The 19,813-nt window shown below is 42.6% G+C and overlaps 1 protein-coding gene across 3 annotated transcripts in view; it reads right to left on the reverse strand.

The window, feature by feature from the left end:
• Positions 1–2,517: 2,517 nt before the first annotated feature.
• LOC140658945 (multidrug resistance-associated protein 1) overlaps positions 2,518–19,813 on the reverse strand; it is a 58,356-nt gene continuing 41,060 nt past the window's right edge. For 2 of the 3 annotated variants that reach the window (XM_072878039.1, XM_072878038.1), the window contains exons 20-31: positions 15,779–15,863; positions 14,654–14,792; positions 13,881–14,088; positions 12,703–13,013; positions 11,630–11,829; positions 10,988–11,114; positions 10,509–10,610; positions 9,318–9,464; positions 7,944–8,102; positions 6,287–6,453; positions 5,317–5,511; positions 2,518–4,035 (exon numbers count right to left, since the gene is read on the reverse strand). In XM_072878039.1, coding sequence (XP_072734140.1) covers positions 3,927–4,035; positions 5,317–5,511; positions 6,287–6,453; positions 7,944–8,102; positions 9,318–9,464; positions 10,509–10,610; positions 10,988–11,114; positions 11,630–11,829; positions 12,703–13,013; positions 13,881–14,088; positions 14,654–14,792; positions 15,779–15,863 — 1,949 coding nt within the window. In that variant the 3' untranslated portion in view covers positions 2,518–3,926. Of the gene's footprint in view, positions 4,036–5,316; positions 5,512–6,286; positions 6,454–7,943; positions 8,103–9,317; positions 9,465–10,508; positions 10,611–10,987; positions 11,115–11,629; positions 11,830–12,702; positions 13,014–13,880; positions 14,089–14,653; positions 14,793–15,778; positions 15,864–19,813 lie in introns of those variants that run through there. The other variant, XM_072878041.1, reaches the window with a different exon arrangement.

Genomic DNA, 19,813 nt, shown 5'->3' on the forward strand with positions numbered 1-19,813 from the left:
TGAGAACCCACCCACCTAGAGAAGCACAAGACCACCAGCTGTGAAGATCCTCCCGGTGGGCAGATCATTACCTCTTCACCAGCTGGGGACCTGGAGGACAAGAACAGGACGAACACAGGCCATGCCACCACAACACGCTTCAGGGAAACCCTGCTCTGCAGCAGCTGGATGGAGGTGCCCAGCTCACATCCTTCCCAAGGACTAAGCTGCTCGTTGCAGTACAGGCTCCCAGTACAGTTCCCACCTCCTGTCCTAGATGCCGTCTTTCAGAGCTGGCATTAGCTTTGATGCGTAAAGGAAAATATGTGACATCAAGGCATTCAAAGAAAATAGGTGTCCGCTACATGACTCTGAGCTCAGCTGCTGGAATTCAGTGTCACACCCCTGAATTTACCAGTGCCCCCCAACAGCTGGAGGGAAGGCTCATCGCCCTGGGCTGTAACGTCACTGATCCCTGCTGGATGGCACCAGGCTCTCTTGTGTTGGAGGTCCCATGCCATCAGGCTAGATTTCACTTACCCCAAAGCACTGAAAGTGTCCCAACTACTAAATAAGCATTAGGTCCAAACACACAGAAAAATGAAAACAGATTAAAGAAGGAAAATCTACTTGTTTTAATGCCAGATTCTAACACCTTACCTTGCAGCAAGTCATATCATTTTCTGCAATTGATCCCAGTAACACTGCATGCAGGGATCAGCATACGGCCCTCTCTTTCCTAGCTGAAACAGGATCTCATAGCTATACCGCTCCTACCTCAAGGTACCCCAAAGCACCTATATGACACTGCTCTTACACATAGGTTCTGTGGGAAGAAAGCTGCATTTGTTCAGCTAGCTCTGTGTGCAGGAAAGGTTAGTTCAGACTGATCCTCATCATGCATAATACAACTTTGTTCAAGTTACATCCAGACAAGATATTCATCATTTTTATGAGGACAGACATTTGGAATCAGGATCATGAATCAATGCAGCAACAGCACAAAGCACTGACAGGTATTTAGGGCAAACAGAAGAGAGTATCTACTCCAGAGCTGGGGCAGAACAGTTTGTGCTAGCAAGTGTATAAATAGATAAAAGTGGGAGAGCAGAGTGATGCATATTAATAACCACGTCACTGAAAAAAAAACAAGACGGAGGCACACACAAAGAGCAGTCTTCTGACCCCTTGCTGCACTGTTTAGAAGGTTATCCTGCAAAATACAGCATTTTGGACACGCAGCTCCCCAAATGATCACCAACAGCCCATGAATAGGACAGAGAACATCCAGTGACACTTTCCAGTGTACCCAGTTTGAGATTGCAAATGCAGTTTAAGTAATTCCTACACAGACAACTCCACTGCAAACATTTTACACAGTGGAACCATAATTCTGCAAGGTGTGTGTTTCAAACAAACCATGCTCCTAAGTGCAAGTTCCACTGTTTTCAAAGGACTTACAGGAATGTTAAGGCTTGTAGATCCCTGTTAACCAGCATGCAATGGAAAGCATCATTTCCTCAAATCTGAAATCGGTTTCCACCAAAGTAAGAACTCTAGCAATACAGCTTCCTTTGAATCCAGTCCCAAACCTGCAGAGTACTTGCAGAGTCCCCATCTCAGTAATGAGCTACACTAAACCCACAAGGCTTTTCAAAGGTATCTGAAACCCAGTCTGAATTTCTTCACTGGACGTTCTCCACAGCTCTGCCTTGAGGAAGGTGTTGGTGATAACTAGTTTGCACAGGCAAGGAGAGCGCACAGGGAGCTTTGCTCTTTGGTTGTCCAGTGCCAGTGGCCCCTCTCTGCTTTCCTTCCCAGGGCTCTCCTAGAAGGGGGTGGAAGGGGAAGGATCACGAAGTGTTCCTGGAGGATGACTGTCCCCAAGTGGGAAAGGTCTCACGGTGCTATTCGCAGTTCCTCCTCTGGGTCTCCTCTGCAGATAGATATGTCTCCATTTTAATGCAGCTGAGTAAAACAAGACCAGCCACACACCTTACCCGACCAGCTCATTCCTCTGCTCTGTACTCGGTTTCTTACTAACCATTTGCTCCAGTCTTTCCACCCTTCTGTCCATCACAATGCTGCGTAAGTGTTAGGCGATTCGAAAAACCAAAACCCACCGCTCCTCCCCAAACTCCCAAATCACCCCTTGCTCTTTCCATTTCCACAGAGGAAATTACCACCAAGATGGCCAGGAAATGTGGCAGATGTAGGCCATGGACACCATGGGTATAACAAAGGTCCACAGCACCGCTGAATCCTGCACTACTGATCCATCGTTATTACCTGGTCTGCTCAACAAACTGCAGTACTCAAATTACAAGAGAAACCATGAGATGTGATCCAGCCCTACCACACCACACAGTTATTTGCACTCAAGGTTTCTTACCCACGCTAATACCCACTAGGCATCAGGCCTAGCAGCCTGGCTAGTCTAAGCAGCATCAATAATTTCTATTTTCAAGGTAAAAACCTGAACTGACGAAGATAACCCTTTGTCAAATACAAAGCAAGAAACGACACATCGTGTTATCTTTCAAACAATTTTTTTTTCTGCAAGTTCTTTGCAAATATTTGTATAGTCATTACAAAAAATACCAAAGAAAATTTCAGTCTATTCAATTTCAGAGTCATAATTTACAAAAAAATAAATAGCTTTACTCTAAAGAAGACAATTGTCTAGTATTAAGGTCAGCAATATCATTCACAGAAGTCCACATTCTCAGAGTGCTGAGTGTTTGGGTCCGTCTGACTTAAGTTTGCCTTCTTCCAGCATTTTCCTTTAAAATAAGACTAATCAGAACATGAGAAAATTAACTTTTTTCTTCCCATAGAAAACTGAACATTCAACATAGATCTTGAAAACCAGACTCCATTGGTAATTGAATTGTTAGACCCCTCTGACACAGAACTTTAAAAACAGTAAACCTTTTTTTTTTAAACAACTGTAACAGAACAGTTTGCCACAAAACTTAAAGAGTCAACAGCAGCAGCATGAAGGGCATGTTTCTTCAATATAAGGCTAATGGTCCTTAACATGGCAGAGCTTCTATTAAAGCACAGAACTGCCAAAGCCAAGGGTATTACAATCAATGTCACGCCGAGCCTGCAACCTCTGCTCAGGCAAATCCTCACTTCTCAGCCTAGTCCCCACAGGCGTAACCAGGATTCGCCACCCAAGTCAGAATTCCTGAGTGAACTGGGTGCGAAACCAGGTACTGCATACGGCAACACACCAGCTGCTGCACAAATTTGGTTTTGGAGTGATTGTCATTCTAGACATGCTTAAATACTGCTTTGAAGTTGACTGTGCTTTTTCACATCAGCACTACTGACTTCTCCTAGTGAATTTGCTGCTATACACTGTAAACACATGAAATCTTTAGGAGAATGCATAAAAGCATTAACCATGTACAGTAAATGCCATAATGAGAAAGTCTGGCACACATTATTTCACAAGAAAAATCTTTGGACTATAGTACTATATGCCACAAAATGTTCCAAGTGCATCCCACAATAGATGGCTCATCAAATGAGGAATCAGCAAACAAGCAAATAACTAGCATTTGCAAAAATGTTTTAAACAAAAAAAAAAGGGGGGGGGGCTTCAGAACATAAGAGCAGATGAAAAGAAAGCTTTTCTGAACTTCTCTGATGAATCACTCCGCCTTACATTTGAGCATATAATGACATATTTCAGGCAAAAATTAAAAGTCTCTGAAGTATTTTGCACAGTGTGTGCTTCTCCTAAAGCTGGCTAAAATCAATACTAAGGAGAATAAAAAAGAAAAAAATTGCATTTTTATGTTACTTCCATCGCCATGCTCTGGCTGACTTCACTACATCTGAAACTGAACTGTACAGTTCACACCAGCCCAGGGGAAGTTACAGTTCTCTGATGTATCACCTCCCTCTTCCCCACACAAACTAACCAAGTTCAAATATTACACCAAGCCTGAATCTTTGGCCATGCTATAGAAAATGCCTTTTTCCTGAAGTAGGTGGTCTGGGCTGCCACACTCCACCACTTCTCCTCTGTCCAGGACTAAAACTCTGTAAAACAAGGAAAAAAAAAAATGGTCACAAGAAGATCCAGAAAGCCAATGAACACAGATGTATATGTACAGACAGAAAGGGACTGTAGCGTAGCCATTATACTCAAGAAAAGACAGTCCAGACTGTATGAATGGACCAAGGTTCTCAACTCTGTCCTTCCTGACCTCATTGCAGATGGTCTGCCTGGTCTATTTTTTATGTAGCACATGTTTACCTAGTCATTTGCAGGCAGCCATGAGTCTTCTGACTGTGCTCTGAGCCAGCCAGAAACTAGATGGCAGCACTCCGTGTCAAGGTGAGTGAGAGTCCCTAAGACCTTGCAAGATCTGGGATAACCTTCCCATAATACTACACCACATTAACTGCTGTTATACAGCTCCTGCTCACAAAATACAAACGCAGACATAGCTTATGCAAAACAAACATGCAGCTGGAATTAGCAAGTTACCACAGCAAGTAAAGTCTGCTCACAGTTCAAACACTGTCTTCAGCTGCCTCCACTAATTGCCCAGGCACTGCAGAGATGCTCGCTAAGCAGGTGCTGCTGCACTGTGTTACCTGCTGCCGTGACTGAACTGGGTGTTTATCTGGTGACAGTACTGCTGGTGCTGGGCCTGGCACCAGCAATGCTCCTGTCTCTTATCTTTCACTACTGATAGCACAAAGAGAGGTCTACAAAAGTACACAAAAATCTTATCACTGGTCACTTTGCTCTCTGCCATTCTGTGATAAAAAGGACAAGAGAGCTTAAAACTGAAGTTATGAGACAAAAACTCTGCCCTCAACTACACCTTAGCAAGGCAGCAGGGGATGAGGGAGGCTGTATGAACTATAACCAAAAGCGATGGAAAGAGAAAAGTTGAATAAACTTCAGACAAGCACAGGACCTGCCCCTTTGATTCCTGATGCTGTCTGTGCCTAGTTTAGGGTATGAGCTCCCTAAAGCTCTGATGCCTCTTCCAGCTGTGCCTAAATTAGGGCAAGACCCAGGAATAGACTCCTATCCTCGCCTTCCTCCCCTTCCTGGTTTGCCTGGGCAGGAATGGCACAACAGCAGTGTGACACAGGGATCAGAGGAGCTCCCCACGCCAAGCACAGCCACCGCAAGCCAGAACACACACACACCCCACCCATCAAAACAGGGATTCCAGCAGCTCTGCAGAGAGGTGGCTAAAAATGCACTGGTAAACATTTAGCTAACACAAAGGTGCTCATTGAAGTAGAGCACAATGCAGGTCACACATGCCATTCTTCAAGATAAAAGTGGTATTACTTTACCTTGTGTAGTCCATGATTGTGTTCAGACGATGTGCTATAGTTAATACAGTGCATTCTTCAAATTGAGACTTTATTGTTGACTGTATAAGCTTATCTGTTTCAAGATCAACAGCAGCTGTGGCTTCATCTAGAACCAGGATTTTGGACTTCCTGAGCAGAGCTCGTGCCAGGCACACCAGCTGGCGCTGTCCCACACTACACAGATGGGATGGGAGGGTGGGGAAAAAAAAGTCAGAACAAGTTTGCAGTATTCATTTTGAAGCCCAGCAATTCCTTGTAAGAACTCTTCTTAAGTATAGGTGCCAAGAATCCAGCAAAATAGATAAGGTCAGTCTTACTACTTCACTGCAGAGTATCTAACAGCATCGGAAACTACATCCTCCTCACAATGAAGTCTTGGCAATGTAATAAGAGAATACATTACAAATGGTTTCAGCATAACTGAATCAACACAGTGTTGAGGACTGGACTTTAAATGGTTTCTAAAGACTAAACATACATCCCTGTTATGGTGCAAAAAGCAAGCTAACAACTCCCTTAGAAAAATTGCATCTGGTGGGCAAGACCTACGGTAAGTTCAGAGCATCCACTATAAATAGCAGGCTGCTGCTACTAAAATCCTTTCTAAGACTGCCCAAGCTGTCAAACCTTGCAGCATTCCGAGTATTTCTTAAATTACTTTGAATTCCCAAACTTGAGAGTTTAAAACATGTTGAATAAAACCTAGTTGGTTGATGTCCTGGTCACGCAGTAAGAATTCCCCAACTTCCTCCCCATATTCTCATATGGGGCAGGAGGGAGCTCCACACCGCATTGCTATTGCCAGGACCTAGCTACATACTGTCCCAAGTGAGCTGTAAGGTTTCTGGAAGTGGAAAGTCTAGTTGCAGATGGGAGGGCACACACACACCTCTCTCAGTTCTCATTTAGTTCTTAAGGCAATTTTCACAAGCACAGGTCTTTGATGTACCTGAGGTTCTCTCCACCTTCAGCACACTCATGATTAAGTTTATCAGGAAGGGACGATACAAAGGTTTTCAGGTGAGCCAATTCCAAAGACCTCCAAATGTCTTCATCAGAGTGCTGGTCAAAAGGATCAAGATTCATACGCAGAGAGCCAGAAAACAATACTGGATCCTAGTCATAGAAAGAGGTAATTGACAATGTACACAGAACATGGCAAGTGCTCCAAAAATACTTCTTAGATAGCGAAAGGAAAACAACATGTCCAGATGCAGTTGCAAGCAAGCTAATTACTGAATTTAGGAGTGAGACCTCACTTTTCCCAATAACAGCAAGTTATTCTCCCTCACCCTTACTCCTTATGTCTCTTGGGGGCCTGACTTCTGCCCTCTGCAGACTCTGGCACTCCAGACCTTTCCATGAGTCAGTAACTCATGAATCCAGAAAAAAACAAAACAAAACAAAAAAACCCAAAAAAAACCAAACAAAAAAACCCCAGCCAGCTTTCTTTTTACTGGGCTACTAAGTTAAAGAACAGGCACTCCCCGCCCAACCTTCTGTCCGCAGGGACTACTAGGTCAACTTTCCACTTCTTAGGGAATTACACCATCTGTAAATATTTCAAAAGTCTTCAGCTGCAGTATTAATGAAATGAATGCATTTTTTTCTTGGACATGGAGAAATACTACTTTGGAAATACTTTTGACCGAGTAGTGTCAGACTGGTGCAGTGATCAAAAGGAAAAAGGAAAGCCCCCCCCAGATTTCCAAAAGAAGTGGTGCAGAAAACCTTTTACAGTGTGCTCACTTGTTTTTACCAGTGTGCTGCAACAGTGATTTATACAACCACAATTTATGGTCTTACTTTGAATCAGAACAGGCAGGCAATACAGGCTAAACAGTAAGAACAAGAAGACTTGAGACTGTAAGTCCGGTGCTTGTAAAGCCGTACTTCCAAACGTTTTGGACTATCAAACCCACAGTTGCTGGGCTAGACTGGGATGGTTATGTACAGGTTTCTGTGAGTGAACAGTACTGCATGCCTCGCTCATGAGATCCTGCCAAAGTCAGAATGCTTTGTACAAAGGCTCAAAGAGTGCATATCAAACCTAAAATAGCAATGCAAAATCCCAATCCCTCACAACTAGACTACGCAGTTAACTTCATTCCATTTCTAAAAAGAATGGAACTACCCAAAATGAAAGTGGAAACCAATCTCTAGAAAAAGTCCCCTGAGGGCTCCCCACAAGTGGAAATACTCAGACTTTACTTCCCCTCTGCTGGCCAACAGAGCAATGGTCCCAGTTACCTAAGGGACCCCAATCAGGTGTTCAGCTGGGATCAGACCTCCCTACTCAGACTAAGCTGTCTATAGCATTTAAGTGATCAGCATGGGGTGCTGACAAAGCCCATAAGTCCAAAGGCCAAGGTTTTGCTTCCACATCACAACTTGGCCATAGCCAAGCTCCTACTTGTTACCCAGCACAAGCAAATTGAAGCCAGTCTAGGAAAAAAGCTTGGTTTCAAGTTCATGAAAGAGCATGCTGAAATGACTCAATTTCATAGCTATAGATCAGAAAAGGAATAAACATATTCTCCCCGGTACATTACAGAAACAGCACTGTTACAAAACAAGTTCTGGTAATGACAGGACTTCGCACCTACCTGAGGGATGATGGTGATCTTGAACCGCAAGTCATGGAGCCCTATCTTTGCAATATTAATTCCATCAATAATAATTTCTCCTTCAGCTGCTTCATTAATCCGAAACAAACCTAAAGTAAGTGAGGATTTTCCAGCTCCCGTTCTTCCAACTATTCCAATCTGTTGGGAAGAAATACAGGAAAAATTTACTCTGGGGAAGAGTTAAAGCATCTCCAAGCATCTACCTGAAATTGGCACATTTTCAGAAGATTGTCATATTTGCTGGGCTATCAACACCCAAAACAGCATAACAAATTGAGGCTGATCAAAGGGGAAGAAAAATCACTGGATATCAAAAAACAAGAACAAAAAGCAGTCAAAATTTGCAATCCAATCACAAAAGTTTTCAATTTTTCTAGAAAGGCAGATGGAATTGGGTAGAGCAGGCCAAGGTTTCCCTAATCCTTTGTTTGGTTCATGCTTCACAGTTATAATTGCTGACTTGATATTTATCTTGTTTTAATTTATAGCAAAAATATACCAAAAGCACTCGTTTTCATACTGTATGTTTTGCTTCCCAGTTAGACTGAAGAATTCACCAATTCTTTTCTTTTTTTTAAACAAATACAAAAGATTGCTGCTTTGGTTGGTTGATATATCTCTTGCCATCTGCCCTTCCTAACCACTCTTGAGGTAGTATTCTGCCCCTACTTGTAGGTAGGAAGCATGCACTCAGGAGAAAAGCAAATGCCTAGTTGGATACCACAAATAAGGAAGCTGGATAGTAGATCTGTCTTGCAGCTACCTTTTATGCTACCATGCAAGATCACACTATTATTAGACATCAGAGAATCCACACAGGACTGGGGCAGGATGCAGCGCATGTGCGAGGAAGCAGTAGGAGACACACACACATATCACCAGTTTGGCCAGATCCAGAGAAACTACTCTGAAGTCCCATTTTTTCCTGCAGACTCTCACCTTGCAACTTTTGCCTCACTAGATCAGGGCTTTCCCCCTTTACTTAGTAGCTCATTTTGTTGAGACTATAATTAACTTAATCTCCCTGCAACCTGTACTCATCTTCGCTTACGACAAACGAATTAACAAAATTTCCTGAGAAGGGGAGAGAAGACAGCATAAACCTCACTTCCTTATGAAACCAGACCAAAAGTTACTTCACAAACCAACGTAATCTTTATCCCATGATGCAGGACACATCTTGAAAAGAATTAAGAGCCCACTACATCTGCCAGTTACAATAAGACTGATTCTACAGAAACTCTTCTAGTTCTTAAGGACCCAAGACATACTACAGAACAGGGTTAGACCTCTCTTTGGCTTATGTATGCAGACTTATAAACAGTAACACTACTATAAATTCAGATTCATTACCTTCTCACCCCCATTTATGGTAACATTTATGTTTTTCAGAACCAAATCCAAGTCTTCCCGGTAACGTAAACCATAGCCTCGAAACTCAACCTTCCCTTCCTTGGGCCAGGTACTTGCTGGGGCAGTTTGTTCAATATTCCATTCAGCCTGAAAGAACCACACAAACATACCTGATCAGTTCCTCCTTCAACCAGACATGGGCTCAGAGGACTCGAGGAAAGCACTTAAGAAAAATCCTTGTTAGTGTGTAATTTGCAAAAGGAACTGTGATGATGATGGCAAGAGAGGGAAAGAGCTGCCCCAAGGCAGATGAAATGGTATATGTAGCCAAGGGCTTTGCTATCCCAAGTCCCACTTGCTAGATAAACTTTCCTCTTACAAATGTCAGAATTATACAGGCACCACATATTCAGATAACCTGCTTGTACACCCCCACCACAGTAAGGAAACCATTGATGAAGCCAGACATGCAACTAGAAGCAGTTTAACTGAGACATAAGCACTAAAAGATTAACAAGCTGGTAAAGTAAACAGCTGCTGCCTCAGCCTCCCACAGAGGCAGGAGAGAACACCCCCACTGCATTCACTGCCAGTGCCAAACAAAAAGGCTTTTAACTGTTTAAACACTGGTCTGATACCAGAACCTGAGAAAAAATTCTAGGAAGGGTCCTCATAAGGTTTGGCTGCAAAAATAGTGGCTCAAGTCAGGTTCAAGTGACAGGCACGGCAAAGAGAAGCCACAGGGAACTCTGTTCTGTAGCCAAAAGGGGCACAACTGCAGATGAAATGAGTTGTTAGGTGATTTGAATCAAAACAAAAAAAGTAAAACCTCTTTACTCCCCATACTGAGAGCAAAAAGAGAAACACAAATAATAATTAAAAAAAATGTTTAAGCACTTAGGAATTCAAAACATTTGTACAACTCCACTGCTTAGCCCAGGGCAAAACAGCACATTTCCTAAATAACACTGTGTAAATATCAGTGGATATGCCTCAAAAGCACCCACAGGAACTACCCACTAAGATACAGCCTGTCCCTAGAGGGAGGGCACTGACAGCACTAAGCTCTATCCCATCCCTCAGCTCAGAGGATGCGCCCAGCTGCACTGTCCAACCCATTCAGCCAGGCTGTGGGCGAGACTTCAGAATAGGGCACTGACTTCTACAGGTGCGGTGGACAACTCAGTGTACCTCCTTCTCCATTTCAGCATATTCTTTGACTCTTTCAACAGCAACAATGTTGGTTTCCAGCTCAGATGACATGCGAACTAGCCAGTTCAAGTATGCTGTAATCTGCAAGAAGAAAAGAAGTCTAGAAGCAGTTCACACTAAATATGTTACCCGCAATAAATAAAAAACACGAAACAACCAAAGCACTGCAAGTTAATGGAATGCATAAACACAGACAAGATCTTGGCTAATCAGTGCTGGACAGGAGAAAAGTCCAGATGCCCTTAATATGCAGGGGATGAGTTGTCTTAGCCACATCCCCTCCCACAGGCAAGGCACAGAAGGAACTTCCCAGCATCTTTCCAGATACTATTTGTAGTTACTATTGTCTTCCTATGTTCCTTATATTAGTTTTCCTTCCAAAGCCATAGCAAGGTTCTGACTTTGACGCAGTCTTACAATTCAGAGCTTTTTTTTTTTTTTAAAAAGGGTTAAATTACCTGCAGTGAGTAGGACACCGAGAGGCCAACCAGTCCTGCACTGAGTTTGTTGCGTGCCATCACTGCAAACAATGCTGCAAAGAGGACAATACAGTTCCCCACAAACTCCAGACGGACAGCCAGCCACCTGCAAGACATAAAAATGTAATGCATCTATCCAGTAATTCACCCACAGAGAATTAGGAACGTGGCCAAGCAATGTTCTGTCACACATCTTGTTTTTGAAAAGATTAGTAATATGGCATCTGCGTACTGCCAGTGACACAGGAACTGCAAGATATTTGACGTTCTGCTCCAGCAGCATGCAAACCTAGAGGCATCCAAAATCAATAAACCTTTCAGGTGCATAAATTCCTGTCTTAGTTCAGAAAGCAGTTGTGGTTAACTTTGGGATTAATGAATCAAAACTTTTAAAAAAATATTACCCAGAAGTAAGGCAGGAACTCTCAGAAAGAAAAGAAATTCAGTAGTAATCTTAATTCCATCACAGAAGTTCAAGCAAAACATCTGTGGAACATATATCCACACAGGCTTCCCTGCCCTGAACAAGTATGCTGAGAGCTATGATCGATAAGAAGCACAGGCAGCAGAACCATGTCCTCCCTATACAATTGCCTTTCAATATTTCAACCCCATTGTTACCTGTTTGCAACAATGCTTGGATAATAAGCTTTCTGATTTTCATCCACTTTCATGTCGTTCTGCTTTATGAAACGTTTCTGCTCCTCAAAGGCTCGAATGACACTGACTCCCAGGAGGGTCTCATTGAAGTGAGAATATACAGGAGAACGACTGACAGACTCAAGGCGTTTGAGCTGGCGAGAAGTGGCCACATAAAATCTCTGCAAATCAGAGTATGAGAATTATGGTTACATCCAGACTGCGTCTGAAAAGACAAAGGGAATCATAAGAGAGTTCCCTGCCATTTGGGCTGTTAGTTACAGAGATTCAACTTACACACAGGAATACATGCCTTCTCCAACCCACCAACCCTAAAAAAGACCATTACATACACTCTACTGTCTTGAAACCACCACCAATCAAACCATCTCATGCAATAGCCATTTTGTCCTCCTTCTCTTCTCTGCAAGTTCAGTTCAACAGAATAAAACACACACATCACTGCCTTTAAGGTTTACTAATGCAGCCTGATAGATTCACTAATTCAAGAGTCAAAGTCAAAACCCAGCTTCTTCTCTCTGATCTGTACTGGGGCTCTACTAGATTTCTAAGAGTAAAGCAAGAGTGAAGTAAGCACACCCTGCCTACACAAGACAGGAGTGAAAGACTGCCATAGTTTCTCTTGCTCTGTAAGCAATATTCTGACAAAATAGGCACATCAGCAATGCACACATACCCCTCTAAAGGCTACTCTTTTGTTTGGAAGCAAGTTTTAGAAAAGCCCATACATTTGCCACATTTGGGCTCTGAGTAACAAGCTATACAAAATTTGCCTCAAAATCTAATGGCATTTTTATGAAGTCTGCTTAGGTATTAAAGGATTACCTTCTGCACAGAAGTCATTATACACTTGACAATGGAAGGAAATGCTCTGCTAGCGTCAGCTAATCAATAAACCATGCAAAGCACAGTCAGTCGAGCATGACTCAAGTCAAACACATTAAAATCCATCCCAGTGCAGAGTCAGAAAAGAACTGTAAATAACAGCAGATGCGTGACTGCTGGTCCTAGTGCCCCCACGTAAAACCCCCTACCTGCACAAACAAGTAGACAAGTCCCAGAGGTGGAATAATGACGGCAGCTATAGGTGTGGCCAGCAGAATGATGATACAAGCCCCAATCACATTAAATGTCGAGCCCATGAACATCTTGATGATTGGTGGAATGGTGGAGTCAATGGTATCTATCTCCTTAGAGAAACGGTTCACCAGATTTCCACTGGGTGTACGTTCAAAGAAACTCATTGGAGACCTGAGGACATTGTGCAGCAGGTTAAGGTGCAGGTGTCGTGAAGCAAATATTCCCCCTATTGACACAACCATCGAGTAGCCAAACACAGCAATACCTAGAAAAGAAGACTTGTTTTTAACTGCTTCCACCTCTCACACAAAACATTTTCCTTCATTTTGTCATCACTTAGCATTAGCACACCTATAGTACAATAATCCTGAGAACTGGGGTTCACTAGGTAGACTCAGGAATTACTCCAAGTAATTAAAAAGAAAAAGAATCAGTGAAAAGATCACATTTCTCTCATGGAAGAAGTTGTTTCTCCATTACAAAATTTTGTGTAATATTTGAGCCTTTTCCTTGAACAAAGACCACTGAATTTTAAGGTGGTATTTAGTTTTTAGTGCAGGATTTTTATGGCAATTCTGAAGTGGGGTACTTGGGGTGTTAGGTTTCAGGGCAAACAAACTGACTACAAAGAGGACACACAAAAAGCCACTGAGCTGGCCTCCTCGTGGTGCCTTGGATAGACCCGTGAACAGTCAGAAGAAACACCAGCCTACACAGCTCAGCCAGGCCATGGCTGCAAGGGATGCAGCATAGCCATGGCCTCCTGTGACAAACCGTCCCTGCGAACCAGGCTAGCACGGTTTGTTTACAAGCCATGGAGCCATTTCCTGGGTCAGACATTTTGTCACCAACTGCTGGCTCATCAGCCCCTGCAAACCACTTTCTTGTTTCATACAAATGAAATAAAACTATATTCACTAACTGAATAATTTTATAGGTTGGTTTGCTTGCCCCCCCCCCCTTTTTTTTTTTAGTCACTCAAGTTTTTCATCTTTCTACAAAGGAAAAAAAAAAAAACACCCACACTCAATCCTTTGCAAACTGCTGCTGCAGTTCTGGGGATACAAGGTCACCAAGAGCATTAGAAACATTCTGAACCAGCTAATCTTAAAATAGGTAAGACGAAGCAAACCTTGAGAAATTCCCAGTGCTCCATACACTCCCAGTCTGACATTTGTGTACTGCTGTGTCCCATTGATAACAGGATCATCTGTCCATAAACTTAGCCAGTAGTTGGAAGCTAGGGAGGCTATATGATTACACATAAAGAGGAAAATGCTCAAGAAAGAGATAAAGAGTCCAATTGCTTTCATGTAGTCCCAGTACACTGTTGCCTTTACCTGAAGACAGAACGGAGGGGGGAAAAAAATATTAATTTTGCAGATTAAGTTTCAAAACCAGCAATTCCCCCTTCTTCAACCCCTATTTAAAGTCAGTACCCCTGCCTCAGGCCATAAAAACACAACAGTTGCACTCTAGAGAGCCACTGCTTGGGAACACAAGCTGCAAAGTGTTCTATGGAGACGTGCCAAACCCGACATCCCTCCAGGGCAGGCACACATCATCTTTTCCTTGTCTTCCAAGGGAGGAGAAGGGTAGGGAGAGAGCTGCCTGAAGTAACACAGAGCATCAGGGGCAGAGCCAAAAACTTCACTGAGGAGTTCCAGGTTTTGCCTCTCTCTCTTTACCACAAGATTATATAGCCTTTAATTAAATCCTTGCTCCACATGGCTTGTATCCTATGATCTATCTTTAACCGGAGGATTCAAGCAACATTGCTAGGAGGTGTAACTACCATTTTCCCATGAACCTCTCACTCTCAGGTTTCTCAAAAAGCCCTGGGTATCCTGGGATTAGATACTTGTGTCTACAGTGTCTGCAGGAAGCAGGAACAGGAGACCTTACCCTCCCCGTCTTCGCTGTGTCGGCCTCCGTCAGTTTCCAGGAATTCTTTTCAGCAAGCGGTTTCTGCAGCTCTGCTGTGCTGCTCTGGTGCTGTGACTTCCCAGTGTCTCTGCTGTATGTTGAGGAGTTACTGAGTTGTCTGTTTGAAGACATTTATTTTTCAGTCTTAGCATGATACAGACCAGGTGTTTACTTCATAAACAGACTTCAACAGCCTGCGGCTCCAAGTCAGTGGCTTACATTATTCTGGTAATAATCAATCTCCTAACCAGTCATCATCAGGCCCGTGGTTACTAGTGCTTCCCTCCTCCCCTTACAGTGCACTCCTAATCCTCCCTGATGACGTTCAGTTCTCAAGTATCCATCTTCAGATACAAGTAACAGGCTAGCCAGTCAAGTCTTGGTTGAGCAATCAAACTCCAGAAAGAAAAATGCTTGGTGATCATCAACATCAGCCTTTACAAACCCTATAATCATGTACAGTGCAGCTGCTGAAGTGCAAAAGGGGTACCCACAATGGCATCAAAAGGGGCAATTGTACTCCCAGGCACTCATTAGCTTCCAGAAATACAGTATATCTCTAGAGCACCACAAGAATAAGGCATAGACTATGAGACTGATTTTGGGAAGGTATAATCAGAGTGATTGCCTTTGGCCTCTCTCAAGCATAATAGCAGCTGTACTAGGTCAGACTAAAGGTCCGCTTAGCACTTCATTCCATCTGACAGCAGTCAACTGCAGAAGCCCTGGGAAAGCATATGAAAGCTGGACTAGCCAATACAATACTCCCCCCTTTTATGCAAGCCAAACCCTCGGTATCTTGCTACAACACAATCGTTTCTTCACATGGAAAGAGTAGCAGCACAAGAGCTCTGTGTGTGCAGACGTGCATGTGCACCAGTCTGTACCAGCAACTGGAGTGGGGCTGCAGCCTCAGAGGTTCGTATGCCCAGGTGCTAGCAACTGGGGAGACTGCAATCCAGGGGCAGCTACTGGGCAGTGTCTGAGACAAACTAGTGGAGGGATCCACCTTGTACACACACATATATAAGCAAGGGATTGGGGCGGGGAGGGAGAATGGGACGGGACGGAGAAAGGTGGGGGGGGGGGGGGGAGACTACACACCTATGCATCAGCTTTCCAGGGGCTTCACTTACAAGGACTCCATTTTCTATAGGCTTTCCTTCCTTTCCAGATGGACTATTTGTATCTGGGGGGGATGAAAAAGTAAACATGAAAATCGTAAGCAAAAAGATACAAAGGTTTCATTTCAATCCTAAATGCCAGGTGCAGTCCTAATATGCAAAGAAAGGGGGGGAAACACAAGTAAGTATTTACATATACTAACAGATAATTGTCCAGGCAAACAAGTCAGTTTAGTTCCACCCCCAACAGGACTAGTTGCCAAGACAGTGAACATTTATTTTTCTATTTTTCCTACCAAATTTACGTCAGTAATAGTAACGTAATATAATTATGAGGACATACTTGATGTTAAAGCATGCAATACCAAGTCACAGTATGACTGACTCTGTGGAAAAAATACCAAACAATCCAACCACTCCTTTTCAAACCACATCTTTTACACAGTTAACTGTAAGTTATTTTCATTTTAGAACACAATAAGATGACATTCTAGTAAACAATGGAGTGAAGCTGTAAGACCAGAAGGCGTATGCTATTAACTTTGAGCCTTCCTGCAAAATTAAGCAGGAAGCAACATGCAAAAGCCTGGTGTTTTTAAGCAACCATAGGAGTCAGATTCATTTAAGCAAGAGATCTTTCTATGAATGTCACTTCCCAAAAAAAAAGTTTTGTTATCCCACAACATCCCATTTGTAACAAGATGCAGCACACAAGACAATTGTCTAAAACACTTCACAACCTGTCAGCTTGACATATTAAGCTTTTTCTGAGCAACTTAATTCAGTGTAATACAGTGCCATGAGTAAAACTTCTAGGTTCAAGTTGTGTCATCATTTTCCTAACACAAACCAAATGACTGACTCCTAAAAAATTAACTGTCAATTAAATGTAACTCTGTTTTCAAGTATGAAAGTTAATTCAGAATTTGTAACAAAAAAAAAAAGAATTTTGCATTTTAAAGGGTTTATGCGTAGCTTATGCAAACAAAAGAGCCCACCTGCATCTATTCAAAAGATACATGGAAAAATTTGTGTAGATCTAGAGTCTGAAGTCTTCATGTTTTTATACTAAAGCAAAATATATGCATAAAACAGCTTCATCAATACATTAAGTGTGGACTGCTTGAATATAAAGCTGTTCCCTCCTGTATCTGCAAACTGAACATCAGTTCATTACTCTAAAAACTCAAAGCAAAACTGTTCAGTGTGGTCTAGAGGCAGAAAAAGGCAGAAAATGTTAAAAGGCAAATTATTTATTTCTTACTTTTATTTATATGAATGAGAGCAAACTAATATGGGACTGCTGGTTATTTTAAGCACTTGACAGCATTTATTTTGAAGGGCTCCCATATGAAAACCAGCAAGCATTCCAACATCATATCACTTCAGAGTATCACTGAAGTTCTAAACCCATGTGAACAAAACAAAACAGCAAATAAACCATCCTGCCCTAACAGCTCTTAAATTTGATTTCGTGTTGTAGGCTACAAAGATTTCCTGCTTATACTGCGTTTACCTCTTGAGAGTGAGAAACGCTCAAGATTGCCATAGTAAATTTGGCATGTGCACCTAGGGCATAAGCTCACTAATGAGGGCTCTGTTGAAAAATGTGTCCAGAAATTATAAAAGGGAACAGCTGCGAAGTACTGGATACACATATGAGAACAAAAAGGATGTTCCGGGCTCAATCCTGAATGATGCCTCTCTGGGTACACTCACTACACTCCTAAGTCCAGGGTGCATCTTTGAAGTTTATTTAAAGCTTCCTTGTGGAAGTGTTTGAGATAAAGAATTGCTGCTGATGAGTTATCTACAAGCTGACACACCAACTGTTGTAGCATCACACAAAGAAGTAACATGCAAACCAAGCTGATACCTTCTATTGTGCAGACAAAATTATTCTAATAATTACTCACTCCCTTGTAAATGAATTGCAGCTACTCATATTACTCCAACACAAGCACTAATATAAAGCCACACGGCAAAAAAGCAGTTACCTGTTTCCAGAGGTTGAATCATTCCTTCTAACGAAGGACCTGAGTCTAAGAGTATATATAATTAACTTTTTCCAGAGCACACTCAACCATTTTCAATCTTTACAAAAACAAATGCATTCAAGTAGCACAACCTAAACTGCAAAACCATAAATGCCCAGGGCAGGATCGAATTTGCTGAAACAAACCTCTTTTAAAATCTCAAGCCTCATACACAGTCAAAAAAGACAACCTTGAGGAAAAAGAAAAAAATCCAAATCAGATGGCTACCAGTGACAGATCAAGAAACTTCCTTTCTTTCAAGATATGCACTAATGAAGAAAGAATCAAAAAAGTTACTCCTAAAGTGGCCTCATATTGACAACAGCAGAAAAACCTCACTATGTACAGGGAACTACCATATGCATTTTCCCCGTTGGTGGGGAAGAGACTTCATTCAAGAACCTTAAGAGAGTCCCTGACCTTAACACTGAAGATGTAAAGCATCATGTTTTCAGAGTGGCAAGTTTTGTCCACGTGGCTACATCTCTCCTCCCAGAGCTCTGCTACTCTGCCTTGCTTTACTTATGCAACTGCAATGAGAGAAGGAGAGCTGTGGCAGCTGTCCCGATTTTGGCTGGGATGGAGTTAATTTTCTCCCTAGTAGCTGCTATAGTGCTGTGTTTTGGATTTTAGTATGAGAATAATAGTGATAACATGCTGATGTTTTGGTTGTTGCTAAGCGGTGTTTACACTGGTCAAGGACTTTTCAGCTTCCCCTGCTCTGCTGGGTGCAGAAGCTGGGAGGGGGCACAGCCAGGACAGCTGACCCCAGCTGCCCAAAGGGCTATTCCATACCATATGGCCTCATGCTCAGTATAGAAACTGGGGGGAGTTAGCCGGGGGGCAGTGATCGCTGCTCGGGGACTGGCTGGGTGTTGGTCGGCAGGTGGTAAGCTGTTGTATCACTGTTTTTTTTTCCCCTGGGTTTTTGTTCCTCTCTCATTCCCTTGTTGTTTTCCTTCTCATAACAATTTTTTTTTGTTCCAATTATTAAACTGTTCTTATCTCAACCCACGATTTTTCTTACTTTTGCTCTTCCGATTCTTTCCCCCATCCCACCAGCGGTGGGGAGGGTGGGGGGGAGGGTGAGCAAGCGGCTGTGCGGTACTGAATTGCCAACTAGGGCTAAACCACAACAGCAGCACAGGTTTACTTAGTCCCATCTACTCTGTAGTCCCCGGTCATCATCCTGCATGGACAGATTAGTAAGAAACAGTGAGATACTTCACAGGCTTCCAAGCATGTGGATACCCTAACAGCACTCATCTTGAATCAGTATTTGCTTCTGCCATTTGGGGCAGAGGCTGCAAATAGCTTTTACTTCAGGAGAGAGAAAGGAAAGAGTTTAATTTTGCTAGAAGATAACTAAAATGAACTTAGGAGAAAGTCAGATTATTTCCTGATACAGACAGGTGTTTCCTGAATTACTACTGGGGTCCAGACTCCACAATGACATCTGGAAAACAGCCAACATCTCAGTATTTAACTCCTTCCAAGGAGTCAGAAAAGAGAGAAGCACCCAACCATCCCTACAGGCATCATACCAGCTAGCTTAACTTCCCAACACCGCTATTAAGCTTAACTCAGCCTCATGCTGTTAGAAAGAAGCACAGCCACAAAACACAGGTGTGCTGGGCTTTACTGGGAAACAGTGTTGATTGTGAAGATACAATGCTTTTCCTTGCAGATATGAAACCCCAGCCCATCGTGCAGAATTAATTTTTATTATGAAATACACACTACTACCTAGTGTGAAATACAAAGCAATTCAGCAAGGAAGCTATCTTCCTTTCAAATTCAGCACTTTAAAAATAAATCTAATTTTTTTTTCTTGCTGCTGCAATTGGGAAGCAATTTATACAGAGGCCAACAAGGCCCTACGAATCTTACTCCTGTACCATACTATCTTTTCCAGAAAGCAAATTTCTACTTCATGCAGGACAACAGCTGAAATTTGGGGAAGTAAGTCCACAAAACTT

The sequence above is a fragment of the Ciconia boyciana genome, chromosome 13 (assembly GCF_034638445.1).
Source record: "Ciconia boyciana chromosome 13, ASM3463844v1, whole genome shotgun sequence".
Classification (NCBI taxonomy): domain Eukaryota; kingdom Metazoa; phylum Chordata; class Aves; order Ciconiiformes; family Ciconiidae; genus Ciconia; species Ciconia boyciana.